We start from the raw sequence: 22161 nt of genomic DNA, 5'->3' as shown, positions 1-22161 counted from the left end.
GTCTCAGTATAATCGTGTAAAAGAAAAAGTGCTAAAGCATCAGCCAGCATTATTGCTAAAGCATCACGCCAGCTGCGTGCTACTATATGAGGCAAGAAGCGTGCAAGTTTGTAAAACACAGTTGTTTATTTGTTTTTACTGCATCATTTATTCATTCATTCAGCTTCAGTCACCGTTTTTTGCTTGCCAGTTCATCACAGGATATTCAAAAAAATCCTTCACACACTCATTACAATCCAGGCTAGGGCTGTACACAATGCGTTTATCTGTACCAAAGGTGGAGATCAAAATTAGAGAAATATTCACAAATCACATTTCTTTCCGATGTATTAAAATCTGAAGGGATGTTAAAAACCACTCTTCTGCTAGCATGGTTTCTAATAATCAAAGCACTTATTACATTAAAGAACATTAGAGAACAGTGTGGCACAAATAAACTATTATTTTTAAAGTTGCATTTTATAACTTTTTTAACTTCTTTCACACTAAAGTAACTCACTTTGTTACCAGGGAAATGTCTACACTGTCACACGTGGACCCCAGAACTCCACAAGTTATCAAGTGAAAATTATTTTGAATATAATCATATGTGGGTTTACGCTATTCTACTCTGCTCAAGTTTTGGATGTATTATTTTTGTAGTCTGTGTATTTTTTCTGTTATTGTAGTAGACATTTTAGTTCTTTTCTCTACCCCATTATCAATTTCTTCTTTTTTTTCCTCTCCTTTCTCACTGTGTTTAGAATGGCCTGAATTTGTAAAGATCTATGCACCGTGGTGGGCATCACACACCCTCGACTGGCTCCAGTACGGTAAAAATGTGCACCTGGTGCACTTTGAGGAGCTGAAGCAGGACCTATTCAGCCAGCTAAAGCGCATGGTTGTCTTCCTTGGCCTTAAGGTTTCAGAGGATCGGCTTCTGTGCGTCATGGCACAAAAAGACCTTGCACTCAAACTAAGGAACCTTTCAAGGGTTCCAGATGATTATAGACCCAGATGATACCAGCTCACACTCTTTCCTCATCTGGTTGTTTTTGTTTATGTAGATTCTTTCTTTCTTCCTGAGCGAAAAAAAAACTGGATTCCTTAGTTTTTTGTTATGCAACCAAAAAAGACCTTTAGGGAGGAACCTTAAGAACACTAAGCCAGCACTTTGATTTAGCAGATACTGAAGGAAGAAAGGTTCCTGAAGGTCACGTGACATGGAAGGCGAGACAATCTGATGACGCTAGGCAACTTACTATGAGGGCTGTAGTGGGTTAAGCACTAGTTTTTTAACGTGTTGTCTCCGCACTGTGTGTGTGTTATTTTACTTTGAAGTCACAAAGACATGCTGTATTGATCACTTTATGCTACTAGGTCATGTAACGAAGTGTGGAGCTGATGGACTTGTGGACTTGTTCGATTTTATAAACAATATAAAAAGAAATAATTAATCAAAGAGAAAAAAGACACGTAACGAGCAGGAATTTTGAGCATTTTAAGGTTTGAAAAAAGATTGTATGAGTAAGGCAAACAAACCTACATAAAAGTTAAACATGGATATAATCAGTTTGTTGTTTCCATAATGTTCATTGTCTAAGAATCGGCTAAGAATTTTATTTTTAACTTGAATACTTTCTCTGAATTTAGTGGAAGGATGTGACGATGTATCTGTTTCAGCACCAGTGGCAATGCTGCCAGTAAAAGTAAAATGATCATATCTCACTTTAGGCTTCACTTATCAGCTCATTCGTTCATGGCCACAAAACAATTTCCAGCATTTTGGAGCCTACCATACCACATTTCTGTATTTTAACAGTGTTTCTTGTGTTTATGTTTTAAAAAATGCAATGAACTAAAGGTGTAGAAAAAGGATCTTGTATACAGACATAGCAGAAGGTTTAAAACAAATGCTGCTGACTTCCTATGAACTCAACTTCCTTTCTGCTTTCTATTTCTGGACATCTCTTTCTGACTCTCACTCGGTGATAACACATTGCAAGACTTTAATTTTAACAATATTGTTAAGTGTGAAGTTTTTTTTTTACTTTGGAAAGAAAAGACTTTACAAAAGCAAAGAAAACAGCCTGAGATGCTGTGCAAATGCTGTCTTCTTCAGACTACAGAGAAACTACGCACTTGGATATTCAAAAAGTGATTCATTAACAGCTGCATGACTCCTAAGATTAATCACCGATTTTTTTTCCTGCCTTATTTTGATTTGTGTTTCCATTATACAACTCTGTCACACTAACAACCCATTCTTTATCTCACTGTTACCATGACACTGTGTGCCTTTGACATTATAGGCCTCATTTAACAAAGTGAATACGTACTAATGTGATAAGACTCACAAATGTGAACCGTTTTTGATTGATTTCAATTCATAGTCATCACTAATGTGATACTTTGCATTTATATTTCAAATGTACTGACAAGTTTGAATCAAATTTCTTTCAAAGTTACACAGATGTAATGAACATTTTGTGCAACTTATTTCCTATTTCATATCCAAATCTGTATTTTATATTAATGACTTGAAAGAAAGGAATCCAAAACAAATGAAGAAAATTAAATTTAAAAAAGAAAATTAAAAGACTTTTAAATAAGACCAAAGTGATGGTGCCTTATTAAAGGAGTAAGATTTTGTGTGTTTCTGTGCTAGCAGCAGTGGCTGCTAATATTTAGGAGGCACCTTTTCACAATGTAGTTGTCATTTGAACTTTTAGAGTTTTGTCAGTAGCTTTAAATGTAAATCAGCTGAACTGAGAATGCACATGGTACTTTATCAACATTTATATACATGCAAATGTGTGTAACAAAAAGTGTTGAAGCTTTTAAAACTGGTAACATTTACACACTGTTCCATACTAACTTTACTAAACAAATTGATTAATCAGTCCTATTGTTGCCTCTGTTGCAGTGAGTTTAACAAGTGGTTTAGTTCCTGGAGCTTTAGAGTTTTATATGTTTAAGAATTTGCCACCTTTTGCTGAATTTCTGCTACACAATCTGTTGTAGACCATGGAGCTTGTTCAGTTTAGTACTCGAACCTTGCAGCACTTTCACACAAAGATAAAAATTCAGTTCAAATTTCTAAAATCTGTGTGTGTTTGATGAATGTTGGAACAAGTCTCTGAGTTTTGATCTTTTCTCTTTATTTTTATCGCCAATCCTTTTAGGCCAGTTCATTGTTCCAGATGTACTATTTGGCTTGTTGGCTTGTTCCAGCCATTTTAGCCCTTTTTGTTGGCTTGTTCCAGCCATTTTAGCCCTTTAGCTTGGTTACGTGTGTGTGGAACCTGAATACCCGAAAACAATCTAAACTTAAACATTTGTACAATTAATTGTTCTTATGCCAAGATCAAGAGAAAAAAGATATAAAACGATATATATAATAATACATGGCCTCTTTAATCTCCTTAACATTGTTTCTGGCACACATACTTTGTAAGGCATTATTTATATGTGTAAGCTGAGGTCAAAAGAGTCCTCTTAAGAGAGTTTTCACTCCTATTTTTTCCGACAGATCTTCAGAATCCCAGTCGAGTCGAATGTATTTTCAATCGATTGAATGTAAATTACTGCAAACAAATTATGATGACTACAAGTGTGGTTTTTTTCTTTCTTTCACTGTACACTGTCACTGTGGACAGACCTGGCTTCCCTTTCCTTGAAAAGTGTAAAAAAAAATATATATATGTACTACTATTTTTGTACTTGCCTGATTGAGACAGTACAGGTCCTTGATAATAAACAGCTCTAAATGCGATCATGCTCTTTACTGGCATGACTATAGGCTAAAATACAGTGTTTATTATATGATATAAAAGTGCATACAGTATATGGAATATGTATTACAATAAACACACGACAAAGCCATGAAGAAAAATAAAACCTACATTTCTGAATGTTTGGCAGTTTTATCATACATACTTTTTACATACTGTAGCTGCATTAGTGTAATGAAGCCCCAAGAATAATAATAAGTTGTTTTTACAATATATTTATTGAATCTCAGGCATGTTAAACATCTATACACCAACTTTAGGTACAAAAAGAATTATTGAATGACTGACACGAGAGAGTCTGATTTTTGCAATATTTTCTTTTTGTCAATTGAGATGATTTCATCAGAGCTTTTTTGCAGAAACCAGTTCCACCTAAGTAAAGAATTGAACTGTGCAGTGCATGTTATTATTAGAAAATACAAAGATGATTAATTTCCTATAACAGGATATCCTGATAAGATTTATTACTCCTGTAAGAAGAAAAAGAATAATAATATTAGAACATATTATTGCATCAAAGGCATGTCACACATCCAAATTTTAGGCACACAAGCCAATCTGGAGAAGGGGAGAGTCTGTGATTTTTAAAAAAAAATTATTTGTTTGTTTGTTCATTTGTTTGTTTATTTGGATAAAGGATTCATGACTGATGGTATTAGTTTTTTCCCTGACTGAAAGATGGCAAACTAAATGTATTCTCTTTATAGAATTACTATCGTTATCCAGTCGTTTTAGCACCAAAATTGAAGCTGTAAAGTGTTTTGTGTGTTAGAAATCTGACATATGCTTAATCACAGCAAAATAATACCACAGTGAAACAGGATTAATGTTTTAATGTAGAATTAAAGGTATGAAATAAAAAACAACATACAAATTATATTCATTTTAACATGATTTAAAAAACAGCACTGAATTATACATTAGTAAAAGAAAATGACAGAATAAATAAAAAAATAAATAAAACTAAACACTATAATAACAAGGTTCAGAAAGAAGATGAAAAAGGTGAAAATAAATACACTGAAATCATTTCATGAACTTTTCTGCAGAAACCAGTTACAGTTGAATAAGGAATCAATGTCATGTTATTAAAAAATAATCTAAAGTGATTTATTGTTTGTGTAGATGAACAATTTGCTAACAATCAAATGTTTTTTTCCCATTTACAGAACTGTGATAAATTTCTTACCATAACCTTCTCTTTTTTCTATTTTTAAAATTCATTTCTTTAAAAAAAAATAAAAAGTACATAAATTCATATCATGAAGTAAATGTAATACTTCTGTCTAAATGTTTTTCTTCAACATACAGTACACTATTATAAGCAGAGATTATTGTGCACTGAGTCGACTATTAGCACAGATTATTGAAATATGAAATATTTGCATTTCTCTAGTTCACTGTTTTTGCTAATGTAGGATTCGCTTTAAACAGTAGTCAAAAGTTTGCTGTCTCCTGGGTAAGTAATAGACGTCCCTCGGTGTGTACTCCGGGTTTCTTCCTCAAATGTGCTCTCAATCTTGGAGAGAATTGCATAACATTTTCTTTTAAAGTCCTTTCCCATGAAAGCATAAAGCAAAGGGTTCATAAAGCTGTTGGCGCTGGCAAGAGTGATTCCAAATTTTTGCCCAGTAGGTATGACATGTTCATAATCTACGTTTAATTCTAATAATTTAAAAATGTGATACGGCATCCAGCATATGAAAAAAGCCACTATCAGTGTTGTCATGACCTTAAACGGTTTTTTGGACCTCGCCATCTGATTACTTCTCAGCTTCCGGATAATGAAGAAATAACAGGTTATGATAAACAGAAAGGGGATCACAAAACCAAAAATGAATCGACATATCGTTACAGCGATGTGTTCTTCGTCCTTCTGGTAGTTACTGAAACATTTCTTGTGCTTTTTATCTAATTGTTGGAAAATGGCCATCGGAAGACTCAGCAACGCTGAGCCAATCCAGGCTAGCAAAACCATTACCAAGGCCCTGCGTAGGTTGCGCATGTTTTGCGCCCATACAGGAAACATCACTAAAACACAACGATCCACGCTGATGATGAGGAGAAGGAAGATGCTGCTAAACATATTGAGGGTCAAGATGAAGGACGCAAACTTGCACATGAAGCTCCCAAATTCCCATTCTCCTCTAATAATATAGACAACAGACAAAGGCAGGAAGGCACAGAAGAGGAAGTCGGACACAGCCAGGCTGAGGTACCAGACAGCATTGACTGTTTTCTTAATCTTAAACCCTGCGATCCAGATCACCAAACCATTTCCAGCAATACCAAGAAGCACAATTATGACATTTGCAACAGCCAATAAAGCACACGTTACATCTGTACAATATCCCGGAGCCACCGGTGATGCTTCTGATGGGTCTGGTGGACAGAATGAAGCATTACAATTGAGTTGATCTACAACTTCTTCATAATATTCATCTAATTCAGATGAAGACATGGCCTTGTTGTGATGCTGTTTGAAGCTGTAAAATGGAGACAGAAACAAAATAGCTGAAGATAAATAAATAGATGTTTTGCTTGGAAAAAAGACTAGATATTGCAGAGAGAGGTCATACAGTGATCCTTTAGATAAAGTGTTTTGTTTTAGATTATCTCTGGACTACTGATTAAAAGGTTGTTGTTGAGTTCAAATCCCAGCACAACTAAAAGCTGCCACTGCTGGGCCCTTGAGCAAGGCCCTTTAACCTTTAATGCTGTTTATTACTGTGTCTATAAAACCCAACTCTACTTCCTTTCTTTGACTTACTTGCTATCGAGAACCACAAATATAAAATATAGGGCAGACACCCTTATCCAAAGACTTACAATTATCCAATTTGTGGATAAATCCAGATTTCTGTTGGAAATAAGGTGGAAATAAAAAAGAAAAAAAAGGATCTTATAAATACACAATATATATTTTTTATGTATTTATCTTTGCCCATTTAAATACATTTGTGAATTATTTTACAGGGTATGCTTCTTTCTTTCTTTCTTTCTTTCTTTCTTTCTTTCTTTCTTTCTTTCTACATATACTGTATGAAATGCTTCATGTAGAGAGAGTTGAAAATGAAAGATAAAGCAATGCATACGAACTGCTACATTTCATATGCAATGCTTTATCTTTCATTATCAATGCTCACAAGTCATTGGAAAAATTCATAAGAAAATTCTCACAACTGAATTCAGCTGTTCTAAGGGAGGGTTAAAAATGGCAAACATCCAACATGATAAACTTCAGTCGTATCAAGTGCACTCTCTGACTTCTATTTTCTTTATAATAAGTAGTAACTCACCTGTCAAATTCCTTCTTCAGAACAGTTTTTTTAGAACTTAGAGGCTACTTCTTTGTCAGTCAAGGGTTTTAAACAACTACCTGTTTTTTCAGCTCTCCCTTGAAGGAAGACACAGTTCTAAGAAAACAAATGTTGATTTTTTTTTTTTTTTTCGCTTCCCCACCCCCTTGCACACATTAAGCAACAAGCCACCATGGTTGCAGAACAGGGGGTCACACACACACACACACACACACACACACACACACACACACACACACACACACACACACACACACACACACACACACACACTCTCACACACACACACACACACACACACACACACACACACACACACACACACACACACACACACACACACACACACACACACACACACACACACACTCTCTCTCTCTCTCTCAAAAACGCACACATAACCATACAGGAGTATGTGAATTGAGTCTAAATAATATTTAGAATTCAAGTGAAATGCAAAGAACATCATACTTGTACTGTTTACTGTGTACACTGATAACTTCTTGTGACATTAGATAGGTGGCTAAAGCAAACACACACACACACACACACACACACACACACACACACACACACACACACACACACACACACACACACACACAGCATTTCAGTTCCATCATGCTCTGCTTGGTTCATGCTGTGCTTTTGAACACCAAACCTGACACCCTGTTTTTTTTTGAAAAGCTGTATCATTCAGAACTAAAAACAGAAAGCTTGTAGTGCAAAAGCGCCACACAATGCAGTGCTTAATTGATCTAATGCTATGGCTAATGCAGTGCTTAAGCTAGATATGGTTAGCTCCTGTCTCCAAATGCATTGTTTTGAATTTTGAGAAATTATGTACTATGTTTCCTGTTTGGTTCTACTGTCATGTATTTAGAGCTGAACAGAATTCTCATTGCATATTGATTACAAGGTCTTGTAATAAAACAATCAAAACATATTGACTCTTATTTGTCTCTTATTTTACAGTCCATCAAGAGAGCAGCATTAGATTGGAGCAGCATCGTAGAACTATTTCTAGAATTGTGTAATCGTTTATGACTAAGAAATCTAAAGTAACCTTTGTTTAAGAATGGTATTAATAATAAGAAGAATCATAATGAAAATGATGATAATAAAACATTTGAATAAGACCTGAAAACTCATTTCTTTTTTGTGACCTATATTATTTTTTACATTTTGCCATGGACAATACCAAAAACATATTAGTAAAATGATTCATAAACCATTAGACAATTAAAAAAAAGAAGAAGTACAAATGAAGTTACAAGATTAACAGATTATTTCATTCTGACATGTACTCCTCAAAATACCTGCTAGGGTAATTGTTTCATCTTTAATTCTAAACTGTGTACAGAAATGCCCTTAAATCTATGCCAAGAATATTCGGTTTCCATGATAGCAGGTCTGTTTGCATTCATAAAGTGCCATTTTTTTGACAGATAAGTAAACACCTCCTGTAGTTTAATAGATCATAATCATTTCAACCACCTACATTCCATAATCCCTTTATCTGGAGTGTCACCAGAGGAGGATGGGTTACTGTGTCTTATATATATATATAAGTGCCATACAATTAAAATTTAATTGAATTGAATCACTTTGGATTATTCAAAGGTATATATTTCCCTCCAGAACATGAGTGATTGAAATACAGTATGTATACATGAACACATGGTTTTTAAAGTTCAGGGTAAATCACATGTGAGTCGATGCTCTGGCATCCACAGAACTGGACCGGGATAAGTAGCGACTCATAGTTCGTCCTTCCTCTCCAATCGCGTTCTCGATCTTAGAAAGGATGGAGTTCTTAAACTTCTGTCTGAAATCATTGCCCATGAAGACGTAAAGAATCGGGTTGAGGAAGCTGTTAGCTGAAGCGACTGACGTCCCAATCTTGAGCCCAAGGACAATAATGTCATTAGAGAGGGTCTGGGTCAGTTCAGCCAGCACGAATGTGTGGTACGGCAGCCAGCAGAGAAAGAAAGTCCCAATGAGAGCCGTCATGATCTTGAATGGCTTTGTGGACTTTGCCATCTGGTTGCTTCTCAGTTTGCAGATGATGACTGAGTAGCAGGCAATAATAACCAGAAAAGGTATAAGAAAACCAAAAATAAACCGACAGATGGCTATATACGAGTGGATGTCCTGGATATTGTAATTATTGTGACATCGGGTTCTGCCCAGATGGTGCTTTATTTCACGGAAAATGGTAGATGGGATACTCAGAGAGACTGCTAAAACCCATGCGAGAAAGACTATCACTGAAGCCTTTCTTATGGTACGTTTGTTCTGTGCCCAAACAGGGAACATGACAGCAATGCAGCGATCCACACTGATGATGACAAGAAGAAAGATGCTACTGAACATGTTAAGAAACATCACGAAGGAGGTGAACCTGCACATGAAAAGTCCGAAGATCCACTCAGATGTGGCTATGTAGAAGGTGTTAAAGGGCAAGGTGGCACAAAATATGAAGTCAGAAATGGCCAGGCTGAGGTACCAGGTGGTGTTGACGGTTTTCTTCATCTTAAATCCTGCTATCCAGATGACCACACCATTTCCCACAACTCCCAGTATGATTATGATCACATTTACCACCAGCAGCAACATGCACATAACCTCTTCAGAGCAACTGTGGTGTAAAGCGTGAGACTCATCCGTGCCATACGTATCATTATATTCCGTGTAGTTTGCAAAGTCAGCAGATGTGTAATCAAATGCAAACTCTGTCGTGCCCATGGCGAAATTATAAAAGATCCGCTATAATTTTCCCCTGTGAAAACAAGAATACTGCTTTAGCTTCATGTGCTTATTTCAGCAGGAAATGATCTTAAATAATTCTGGAAAATCACAGATTTAACAATTATTTCAATTTACAATTATTTTAATTATTCTATTTTAATATGCTCATTCTAATACATTTTGGTTTCTATAGCAACAGAGAGACTTGTATGGCAGATACCTCATATATTCTAAGCCTAATAATAAAAAATAAATGGATTAATACAATTCTTCTAATTCTTGGATCATTTCTATAGTACACAGCGATTTGGATGAAAAATGAGATGCTATATTTTTATTGTCTCATTACATTTTAGTGCAGTGATAAAATGATTGTTGTAATGGATGTGATATAACAAGAGGTAGAAACAAACCAAACAAATTTCATGGATGTTCCATCACATTAATATAAATGTTAATGGACAAATATGTGATGTGTCATTCTTTAATAAATAATAAATGGTTTTGACAGATTGTTTTAACATCAGAGGAATGCTGTCAATAGAAAATAATCAGGTTTTACATCTTAATGACAACTCCGTTTCCCAGCAGTCTATACTGTAACTACTATAATTGTGCAGTAATTTCCTATAACAGCATGCCCCCAAGTGGTTTAATCATGGCTACTGTTTAAATGTCATCTATCAAGATAATCTTTATTTACTGAGTTCAAACCAATAATATATGATTAGTAAATAATAATACTTATAAATATGTAAAAATGTTACTACCCTAATTCACATTTGACTTACTGAATACATTTATCTGTGGACTTTTGGCAGGAACAAACTGTCTCACAAATGAATAAAAAAAAAGTCTTAATCAGTTGATCCGAAGTGAACTGAACTGAATTCAATCCCTTTACAATCTGATAGTGGACATTGAATAAGACCTTGAAATATAAACAGTTAGTTATGTGAATGAGCTCTTGTTTAAAGTTATTTTTTTATTTTATAATACAACATTTTTTACTTTTTAAAGTGGTTAGAGAAAAAAGTAAATAGTTCAGGGGGGGAAAAAATCCCTTTACTAAAATAAAGAGGAATTGCAAAAGCACTTACCCTTGTAAGTGCTTTTAAAATCCCTTTACTAAAATAAAGAGGAATTGCAAAAGCACTTACCCTTGTAAGGAAATCAGACTGTGTGTGACATGAACGAATTTAACAGCTATATTGTGTGGGCTAGTTTTATAAAGAGAGTTAAGGTCAGGTGCTGCCTCTTAAGAAATGACTTCCCCAAAAAAGCCTTCCACGATACAGCCCTTTTTTCCACATCAACAACATCCACTAATTTCACTTCTGTTTCGATCCTATGCAATAATAGCAAAAAAAATCCTTTTTACATGTTGGTCAAGAGCAGCAGATCCCACATCCTGTTCTGTATAGCTGGAAGCTAGGAAAGTTATCTTATTTTTCTGCAGTAAAATACCTTATAAAAATTTTGTATATATTTTATTTCCAAGTATTTTTGTGTTATTCCTGAGGAAAAAACATCTCAAGTGTTTTTTCTTTAAATCCCGCCACAATATTTTAATAAGTAGTTTAATTAATAGTGCTCCTTTCTCTGTCTCTCTCACTGCCTACTTTCAGTGAGACCACTAAAGAATACTCATTTATACTGCAAACCCTTACATATGTTGATATTATGTTGGTGTAACACAGTTACATTGTGAGAGATTTAAGCCCCTCGTGTACTGTTAAAAAAAAATCCCTGGTCTATTAAAGACTGGAAAAAATTTACAACACAAAAAAGTTAGGACAAGAAACAGGACAAGTAACCTGTCTGTCCATTAGCACTTACTGTGTCGAGCTGTTAAACAGGTCAGTAACTATTCTGGTCAGCACTTAGCACTGCATTATAGTATACAGACATTGGTCATTCATGATTCATTCATTCATTTGATGGCCAAACAGCCCTTCTCTGTTGTGCTATTCTTAGTCTCTTGCATAGATATACAGTGGCATGTGGACAGAAGATACTGTCCTTGAGTCACTGGAACATTGCATGGACCCCCAGCAATCCAAGTCTCATGAAGTGGAAAATGTATTTTTTTCTCTAGCTATAGGAATGAATGGATTTTGCCAAGATCATTTTGTCAAATCTAGAAATTTGGCCTTGGATAAAAGCACCTGATCGAGCAGTTAATTGATGTGAGTCTATTTCACAGATGACTAAACCATTCACTTTGGGAACCAAAACTACTAGGGTGGGGCAGTCACTGAATTCCTTGTTTATTTACTACCATATTGAGCATGGCCTAAAGCTCATGCTCAACATCCAGTTTTTCAATCTCAAGTAGAAAATAGGGGCAGCTCTGCACCTCCACCAGTGGGGACATCTATGTATGTGACCAAGTGAGAACATGTCAGAATACTCCGGATGTCACTGGGACACCTCATAATCGTTATCCTCATCTCACCATGTGAACTCAAAGGCTCCCTACCACTTGTAAAGCAATTTTGGGGCTAGAAATGGGTGGCAAAACCAGCACCAGACTATCTCCTGGTACAAATAACCTTAGCCCTGTTATAAAGCTGGGCTTAATGTTCTTGCAACTGTGTTATGTGACTTAAGGTAAGCATTGGCACTTTGTGGATAGCCAGTGGATTTATCAACTGATCTTCACAACCTGCTGCACATGCCTGAGACCATCACCATGAACACCTGGCCAGTAGAAGCATCACACAATATAACCTATTATTAATAATCAAAAAATAGGGGTGAGAGAGCACATTAATAGACCACTGATGTATCTCAGTTGACTGAAAGACTGCCTGCATCTCTAATTTTTAAGGGTAATTCTCTCCAAGGGAAATCCACACCAGGGGGGGAGAGCAGGGCCCTCCCCTCTCACTGTCTCCTCCTAGCATAGAGCTGAGGTTGTTGGCCCTGGCACTGCCTCCCTAGCCAATATTTCATCATTCCATACATCTCTCTTTCTAATTCTGGATCGTTCGAAGCCTGTGTTAACAAGAATGCCACCGGCATTGTGATACAATCTGTTTTTATTATGGTGTGTATAGGTAGAGAAATGGGGTAGGAGTGATCCTGAAGGATGAGTTTGTGAGGAAATTTTAAGAGGTGAATATAGTGTCAGAAAGTGTAATCGGTTTAAAGTTAGAAATTGAAAGGGGTGAGGTTGAAAAAGGGGATGTTTTAGCCTAGTGGTTAAGGCGTTGGAATACTGAATATGAGTCTAAATCCCAGGTCCACCAAGCTGCCACTGCTGGGGCCCTGAGCAAGGCCCTTAACCATCGATTGCTCAGTTGTATAAATTGAAATTAAATGTAAGTCACTCTGGATAAGTGTGTCTGCTCAGTGGTTATGCTCCACAAGTAGGCTGTGAGTTAGAAGAGGAGGAGAGATTCTGGCATGAGCTAGATAAGGTGATAGAGAGTATTTCCAGATGGAATAGATAGTGATTGGAGCAGACTTCAACAAGCATGTTGGTGAGGGAAACAGAGGTGATGAGGAGGTGATGGGCAGGTTTGGTGTTAAGGAACGGAACCTAGAAGGACAGATGGTGGTAGACTTGCTTGTGGAAATGGCTATAGTTAACACATTTCCAGAAGAGAGAGGAACATAGATTAACATATAAAAGTGGAAGTAGGAGTAGGCAGGTAGACTACATTCTATGTAGATGAGTCCGTCTGAGAGAGATTATTGATTCTAATGTAGTGGAAGGAGAAAGTGTAGTCAGTGAAAGTGTAGTCAACATTGGATGGTGATGTGTAAAATATCTCTGGTGGTCCGGAAGATGTGGAGAGTAAGGATAGAAAAGAAGACCAAGTGATGGAAGTGGAAAAAGAAAGAATGTTGTGTGACTACAGCAGAAGTGATCAGGGAGACAGGCAGAAGGGTGTTAGGTGTGTGGATGGAGAAAAGAAGATAGGTGTAGCCCACTTATAAAAAACATGTTATTTGTAATAAAATAAATAAATAAATAAATAAATAAATAAATAAATAAATAAATAAATAGGTAATGTTTAAGAAAGGTTAAAATATATATTTTCAGTTGTGAATTAAAATGTGAAGTTCATGGGTTAAAAATGTTAAAATTGATAAATGATTCTACAATGATTGGTAAAGATGGAAAAATTGTAAATCTGTATTCTAGAAAATTCTATTTTAAGAATGAAGCAGGCTTTTATTTTATTAATGTATTTTTTTGTTGTTGTTGTTATAACCGGATGCTTTGAGGACAATGAGAAACAGAGCACACACACACAAAAAAAGTTAAAAATGTGAAATCACACACTATTTTGGGGAAAGAGCATTTATAAATTGTATTTTGTTTTCTTTTTTTATTTAATTAAAAAAAAAAAACGGGAAACTATAAATTATTTTGAAACAGGTTCATTGATGTTTTCATTTTAGTGACCTAAAGCACACATTAAAGATTTTAAAGAGTGTTAATGTGTGATATACCAGGCTATACTTTGTTTCTAGTGTTCTAATTTGAGAGATTAGGTTTTTTATATAGCTGCCCAATACATACAAAACTTAGAATAAAGAACTCAGGGCCCCTTTCTACAACTATTGAGAGTAGACGGGCTACATAAAGAAACATGGTGGTGGAACGAGGAAGTACAGGACAGCATTCCTCAAGAAGAGGCTAGCTAAAAAGAAGTGGGACATAGAAAGGACTGATTAGCCATTATTACTTACATACAGATTAGCATGAAAGAGAGATAGAGATGGGAAGGATGTGCAACAGTTAAGAGTGATCAGAGATAGAAATGTAAAGGTGCGAAGAAACAGATGAGAAGAGTGTGCATAGAAGATGGAAGGAGTATTTTGAGGAGAAAAATGAGAGTAAATAAAAGACAGGAGGAAGAGGTTAGGAAAAGACAGGAGGAAGAGGTTAGGAAAAGACAGGAGGAAGAGGTTAATATTGTAGAGCAGGAAACAGCAAAGACTGGAAAGGATTAGGTGAGGAAGGCTCTGAGGTGAATCAAGAGTGGAAAGGCTGTTGTTTCAGTTGACATACCTGTTGAGGTGTGGAAGGGTCAAAGAGAGCCAACAGTGGAATTTCTATCTAGATTGTTTAACAGGATTTTAGAGAGTGAGAAGATGAAATCTTTTAGAACAAGGGTGAGTTGCAGATTTTTAACAACTACAGAGGCATAAAGATGATGAGCCACACAATGAAGCGATGTGAAAGAGTAGTGGAAAACGGGAAAAGCCGAAAGAAGAAGAAGATACATCTCTCTCTCTCTCTCTCTCTCTCTCTCTCTCTCTCTCTCTCTCTCTCTCTCTCTCTCTCTCTCTCTCTCTCTCTCTCTCTCTACTGCAGTCCCTGGCAAATTTGTCCCAAGGATTAATGGATGTGTGAGGCAAAGTCTAACCGCCACATCTAATTTATTTTGTTGTCTTTTTTGTTAATGAATTTAATGATGACAGGCACCAATGGATAATCATAAATATCCCTGTGAATGTAAATATCACTTACATTCACCAAATGTGCTTTTACTTCCACAACTACAGACCCAGTACCATTCACCCACTTTTAATAGAAAGATAAATCTATTAAATTTACTTAATAAAATTAAATTAAATTGAAAACTGCTTTTGAACTCACTAGATATATAATTAACAAGCAAAACCATTTTAAATAAACCTAATAAAATGAGGATCATCCTGAAAGCAATGACAGCAGATATTACAGCACCTGATATTACAGCACACAACACTCAGGCTTTCAATCATATCTGTTAAATTCATTCAATATTCTTCATACACTTGCAACCCCATTTAAGCAAGAGTTAATTGTGGTTGCAGTGCTGGGGAAATTATGTGAAGAATGACTTCTTTTTTTTAACCACATACTTAATCGGTCAGTTCAGTTACATTTATAGGGTATGGCATATCTTTATTTTATTTGGGTGCAACTTATTGAAGGTCTTTGAGGTCTCTCTAAATAAGAACATATTCTGGTTTCTAAATTGAAGTCTAAAATTCAATTGTGGAGATTGTATGGTATGACAAAAGACAACAAAATTATTTGTATACAATAAAGTGTTTTTTTTAAACAGATCCTGAGCTCTTCAGATGTTTAAAGGCAGTCAGTGTCTCAGCCTCTGGGACATCTAGTAAAAGTACATTGTACTCTGAGAGAATGTAGGTCCTGACTGGTAAATGATAACTGATAAATTATGCTGATAACTGATCAGCACAATAGGTTCAGACGTGAGATAAGTGCAAGCATCAGTGTTTTAAATCTCATGTATGCAGCTACATGAAGCCATTGAAGGGAGCGTAGCAATAAAGTGGTGTGGGAAGACATAGTTGTAATAAGCCAGTTTCAAAATGACAACCATTTAACCATGTGGACAGAAATGGATGAATTTTTCTGATGTTGTAAAGGAGAAATCAACATGAGCATGTTAAGCTATCAATGTGAGAGGAAACGGACAGCTGATTGGTGTAACCTTAGACAAAGTTTTGTGCACTGACTGATGATGAGATCAGAGAGTTGTCCGAGGATATCACAAGATCTGCTAGGAAAATCAGATGTGGACCCAAATGCAGGACACAGGTGTAAATTTAAATGAATTGAAATAAAAGATTGAACTGAACTGAAACCTACAGTGACATCACTGAAACAGGAAGTGTGTCCCATATGTTGACATTGGGAAAGACAAGGGGAATCCTGAATGTGTAGTGTAGGTGTCATGTTAGGAGTGAATATCTGACCTCAGCAGTGAATGAGAAGTTGGCAGGGTAAAAAGTGAATAGAAGTTCTTGTAGAGCTTGCAAGGATTTTGTGCTAAAGCTTCCATGTAGAAAGAGGTCTTAGCTAAGGTAACATCAGATGAGAATTGAGTGCTGCTATGTTCATTCTCTGAGACAGTATAACAAATCAGCCAACAGCCAAGGAACAGAGCAATCTCTTGGAGTTAGAAGACACTGGGCAAAGAAAGTCTATGAATGAGGAAGGTGAAGAGGGCACAGAGTCTCCATCAGTAGAAAGACAAATGAACTCTTTACCTATGAAATATTTGGAATTAGGAAGTGACTCAAGAAGAAAAATGACTGCCTGGATACCTTGCTACATATGCAGTATATGCTTGGTGTTTGGAAAGCAATTTGCCCTTGAACTCTTTGATAGCCATTTAAGGTTGAGGTGGGATGAAGCCTTGTAAGCACTGTGAGTACAGCAAAATACTGTTTTGTGTCTCACCAGAACCTCGTCAGTGACACAATAGATGGATGAGAGATTTAGCTGAGCACAGATGCTCTCACTTACTTCCATGCTTCTGCTTCCAGCACCATTTGTCTTGCTGGTAGCATCAGAACCAGGGAACCTGGACTGGGTCAATGAGCCTAGTTTGTGTGGCAACCAAAGACTGCACACTTGACACAAAACATCAATTGTTTATTGTTTACCAATGTTAAGGAGGACTAGACCTTTTCACCAGTGCTTCCAATGAACATTCTCAATGTAATTTTTTTTTGGTTGTCTTGAACATAAACTGCACGTTGAGATCTCCCCAAATCATGAGACTGAGAAATTCTCCGTATTTATTCACTGACACTAATTACAATTTCCCTTTAATAGGCATTTAAACCACTGTGTGTCAACCTGTGTGTTTATAATGCGTCCAAACATTTAAGGATATGTAAACTTTTGATCAGGGTTGTTCCAAATAAATGTTCTTTCTTTCAGGGTATGCAAATACTTGAGCACAACTGTATATATATATATATATATATATATATATATATATATATATATATATATATATATATATATATATATATATATATATATATATATATATATATATTTTTTTTTATATATAGTTTTTTATTATGTATAATATTTATATTATATATTTAGTTATTTATTTATTTATTTATTTATTTATACTAATTTGCACCTCATTAGCTGATCTGCCACAGGAAAAAAAATCACTCGGACAAAGAAATGCAGTGCTTAAGATCCTTAAATTTAATGATGACAAAACAGGGGTACTTATACACAAGGAGTAACCCTAGGCGAAACATGAGAGGTACAATGTATTGGCTCAGAATTAGTGAAACATTTATCATTACCTTTCATTTTTAATGCAAAATATAACAACACAATTTTATATTAATAATATTGATAGTATTATGTGATAGTAAATATTCATGCTTAATTAAGGTTTTTTCATTTACACTGCAGCTACTACAACAAGCATGTATTGGCATAAATAGTACAGTATTTTTGTTATTTCTATTAGTACTTCTGTATAATATATTATTCACATCATCTTCTTTCATGATAAAATACTGATTATTTAGTATTATTATTACTGAAGTACATGGTAGTAGTAATGAGCCTGCAAATTTGAAAGTGAATTGTTCACAGTTTTTGTTTGCTTTAGTTAAATATCTAGATCTAACAATAAGTAATGAAGGTTCCTAAGATAAGACATACAATGTATAACCTGTTTCAAAGCTTACTTTATGTGTTGCAAAATGTGTTCGATCCAGAGTGTAAATGGAATGTGATTTGGCTCAGTCTGAGGTCAGAGTGGAAGACTGGGATCACATTCCATTTACACTCTGGATCGAACACATTTTGCAACACATAAAGTAAGCTTTGTAGGTTTTTTAAACCTACAACCTTTTTAAAGTAAGCTAATCCTCTTTTTACGGCACTTTTTGTGACACTTTCTGTACTAGGCCAAGTTCAAACATGCTGGAAATAACTGTTAAAGAACTAATATACATCTGTGCATCTATGCTTAAGACTGTCATTATAACAACATAAGAACTGCACCAGAAAGAAGTGAAAAGCAAACATTTCTTTTGTTTGTTTGGTTGGTTCTTGTTAAAAGCAAAAGCAAAAGCTTTTTTGTTCAGGCAAATATATTTTATTATCTGTTGTCTTGATATTTCCAAGTAGACATGTGCAAAGTGGATAAATCTCCCAAGGGGAGAAAGACAAGTCCCAAATTGTAATGTGAAAGTAATGTGGGTGGTGCAGAGGATAGGTGTGTTTAACAATAAACAATGGCCAGAAAACATCTGGGAAGCTGATAAGTCAAATCCCAAAATAAAAATATGGCTTTAAGCCAAATGCAAATCATTCCTTTACTCAGAACATGAACTCCTGTTTGTTATTATTACCACAAACAGTCTTTCTCCCTCTCTCTTTCTCTATCTCCCTCTCTTTGGTCTAACATATATGTGCATTTGGTTTATTAAATAATGAAGTGTTTTCTTGCTTCCTGTAAAGGAAGAGCTCTACATTATGCAACATACTGTAGTCAGTGCCTTTGCTTAAAAAAAGTATAATAATAATGTGTATTATACTGTTATATTCTTAAAGTACATAATATTGTATTTATAACAACATATTCCTCAATCTTCATTTGCTGGATTTATGCCTCATAATATTCACAAAAACAAATGTTGATGGTAAAAAATAACATAATAAATCTAAACCAAAATCTTCTTTTGGTTTAAGTTTAGATCTTGTATTTAGTTCAGTTCACTTCAATGTATTTGGACTAAACTAGTAAAAGTGTTAGTTTATATTTTGAAAAAAAAGTAAAACATTTACAATTATTTGAATGTTTATGTTCAAATGTTAAAACCAAAGATACTTTCACATCATCTTCATGCATGATAATAATAAGTATTTATAATTAAATTAATAATAATTAATAATTAATAATTATAAGTATTATTATTAGTATTAACAATTAGTATTGTTATTATTATGAAGCATTTGCATATATATATATATATATATATATACATATATATATATTTTATTACTGTGTAGGCATAAGCATAAGCACACAATAAATGCATATGGAATAATAGCAAATGCAAAGTGTATATAGTCAGTAGACCTCTAGGCATCAGATATAACTGTTGGATGATTGGTCAGATTGTGCTTGCCTCATCCACTGCATTTTAAAATCCAGACTCACCAAAAGATAGATCACTGGGTTGACACAGCAGTGCGCTGCAGCCAGTACAGTAACTACAGGATCTCTATATGAGAAATCAGAAACAAATTCTGGATTGTTCTGCAGGAGCCCTATAAATAACAGGGGAGTCCAGCACACAAAGTAAGCCACTTTTATCAAACCAAAGATTTTCATCAATTTTTTTTCCATGCGAATTCTTTTACAGCAACAACAGATGCCAATCATAAATGCAGGAATCAAAATACCAAGTAAGAACCTATAGCAGCTGATGATGGTTTGTGTTGTATGATCATAATTATTGACACACTCCTCCCCCAGGTCTGTGTATTGAAGTCTTCTGAAGTACAAAGATGGGATGCCTAGGAACATTGCAAATATCCAGGAGCCCAAAATCATCATCAGGACCCCTGATGAATGGTGGAATGGCATGCACTTTGATATTCTGCATTCAGTTCCATCAGCGACACTATGTAGAGTCAGTATAGCTGCTGAGGAAAACATGCTGACATAAAATACATAGGAGGAAAGTTTGCACAGAGCTGCTCCATAGTGCCAGTTGAAGTGATACCAGCTGTAGAGAATCTGCAATGACAGAAATGCAGAGCAGATCAAATGGGTCACAGCTAATGCAATGATCCACTTAGCGGTGTCAGACTTGCAGTACCAGCTGCCTGCAATAATGGTTAATAAGTTGAGAACCAGGCTGAGGGTGCAGATGATAAGATATCCAATGATGTATAGCATTCGGATTGTGTTTACAAAATTATACTGTTTTTTCATTTCAAGCAACTCCGGGTCTGATTCATAGTAGTCATCGATTGAAGTATTACTGGAGGACATCTTGGCAATTCTAATAAAAGAGAAAGGAAGAGGTATTTTATTGGAAATTGAAGTTATTTCTCTTGTGCAATCATGCCAGTTCTTGGACAATGTTAAAGATTTTTTCCCTTGCGTGTTCAGTTTCATTCTGTGGAATTATTGTGCAACAAATTGGCTAAAATACAGGATATAAGTATAGTCTCTGTGTATATGTACTGTTATGTTCTTTAACTAAACTAACTATTAACTATCTAGAAGAAGAAAAAAGCAATAATATGACATAAAGCAAGTTTTTTATTGCTCTTCTGACTCACCCTCATTCATGCTGGTTTTAAGTGTTAAGTGTTAGATACGAAGAAAGCTTATTTCTTTTCCTTTTTAACAGTATCTTTGCATAACTCCTGTAGCACTCATGCAGTATGAAATATATAAGTTTATTTGTAGTCTGAATGCAATGAAAGATTAAAGTTTCTTACCTCAGACAAACATCCACATACCAGTTAAATCTTTGCAGTAGTAGTGAGTGAACTGTTTTAAGTGAACTGCAGGGAGAATAAAAAACATCCCACTCCCCTTAATGGGAGGTTCCACATACCAGTCGAAACAACTTTGCAGTTTTAATGAGTCTCCAAAACTGAAAGTGAACTGTTTCAAGTAATCTGCAGGGAAAATAACAAACATTCCACCGTTCCACTCCCCATTAATGGGAGTTTCTGGCCTGACTGAGCCGAATCATATTACAGTACATTTTGCAGCACATAACATCTGCTCCAGGAAGTCACATAGTTAGACTATAACACATTTTATTGTTACTTTAGGTGTTTACTGCTTCTTCTTGTTAGATTTAATTATGATTTTGTGTATTATCTTTTGTATACAGATTGTTTATTGTCTTTTGTTACACAGATGCACTTTATGTGGTTAGGACTGACTTACTTAAACTTCCTTAGCTCTGTGTTGTTTTTTGTAGCTCTGTCTTTGTTCTGTGTAGCACTGTGGTCCTGGATAAATGTTGTCTCATTTCACTATGTAATGCATCAGCTATATATAGTTGAAATGACAATAAAAGCTTATTGACTAGACTTTACTTGTCTAGATCTTTGACTACAGCAAACAGCAAATGCTTTGTCCTTCACACATTCTACCAGATGCAAATTAACTCAATTTAGAGAAATCTGAAACAAATTAATCTTGAGGCTCTCTTCTCTGTATGGACCAGGCAGAATCTGGCTATGGCACTTTCTGCACAACTAGTCCAACTTTAAACATACTGGAAATAACAATGTTGATATACTAATAAAGGATGGTTCAAGATATACTCCATTGAGATGTTATATAACAAACAAGACTGTATAAGTCAAGCCCCATGAGTCCATGACAAGTTTTATGTGTTTACCTTAGAGTTCAATTGAAATCTGGAGTGTTTACCCTACAGTCTAAATGAAGTGCCGTGTCTATACAATACATGCAATATTGTTTGAGCATACAGTATTTACACTGGTCGGTGCTGTTTCTGTTTATTGTCTT

General features: G+C 35.3%; 3 protein-coding genes across 4 annotated transcripts; all 3 read right to left on the bottom strand.

The window, feature by feature from the left end:
* Positions 1-4591: 4591 nt before the first annotated feature.
* LOC113638376 (C3a anaphylatoxin chemotactic receptor-like) lies at positions 4592-7256 on the bottom strand. 2 transcript variants are annotated; one of them, XM_027139491.2, is made up of 3 exons: positions 7073-7256; positions 6603-6633; positions 4592-6259 (listed from the first exon to the last, which is right to left on the bottom strand). In XM_027139491.2, the coding sequence occupies exon 3, from the start codon at positions 6232-6234 to the stop codon at positions 5200-5202; it is 1035 nt and encodes a 344-aa protein (XP_026995292.2). In that variant the 5' UTR covers positions 6235-6259; positions 6603-6633; positions 7073-7256; the 3' UTR covers positions 4592-5199. The 2 variants fall into 2 exon arrangements, with proteins under 2 accessions (XP_026995292.2, XP_047674813.1); XM_047818857.1 differs by lacking the exon at positions 6603-6633 and having other exon boundaries at positions 7073-7254.
* A 971-nt stretch (positions 7257-8227) lies between these two features.
* Positions 8228-11135, bottom strand: LOC113638366 (chemerin-like receptor 1). The gene is made up of 2 exons (XM_027139447.2): positions 11005-11135; positions 8228-9875 (listed from the first exon to the last, which is right to left on the bottom strand). The coding sequence occupies exon 2, from the start codon at positions 9839-9841 to the stop codon at positions 8798-8800; it is 1044 nt and encodes a 347-aa protein (XP_026995248.2). The 5' UTR covers positions 9842-9875; positions 11005-11135; the 3' UTR covers positions 8228-8797.
* A 6679-nt stretch (positions 11136-17814) lies between these two features.
* LOC113638392 (chemerin-like receptor 1) lies at positions 17815-21268 on the bottom strand. Its single transcript, XM_027139542.2, has 2 exons — positions 21111-21268; positions 17815-20665 (listed from the first exon to the last, which is right to left on the bottom strand). The coding sequence occupies exon 2, from the start codon at positions 20653-20655 to the stop codon at positions 19744-19746; it is 912 nt and encodes a 303-aa protein (XP_026995343.2). The 5' UTR covers positions 20656-20665; positions 21111-21268; the 3' UTR covers positions 17815-19743.
* Between the last annotated feature and the right edge of the window lie 893 nt (positions 21269-22161).

This window comes from Tachysurus fulvidraco, chromosome 9 (genome assembly GCF_022655615.1).
Source record: "Tachysurus fulvidraco isolate hzauxx_2018 chromosome 9, HZAU_PFXX_2.0, whole genome shotgun sequence".
NCBI classification, from domain to species: Eukaryota; Metazoa; Chordata; class Actinopteri; order Siluriformes; family Bagridae; genus Tachysurus; species Tachysurus fulvidraco.
Note: the sequence above shows the minus strand (reverse complement) of the source record. Positions and strands in the feature narration are given on the sequence as shown.

Coding starts and splice junctions, on each gene's coding strand:
- LOC113638366 (XM_027139447.2), bottom strand. CDS start 9,841: ATGGGCACGACAGAGTTTGCATTTGATTACACATCTGCTGACTTTGCA.
- LOC113638392 (XM_027139542.2), bottom strand. CDS start 20,655: ATGTCCTCCAGTAATACTTCAATCGATGACTACTATGAATCAGACCCG.
- LOC113638376 (XM_027139491.2), bottom strand. CDS start 6,234: ATGTCTTCATCTGAATTAGATGAATATTATGAAGAAGTTGTAGATCAA.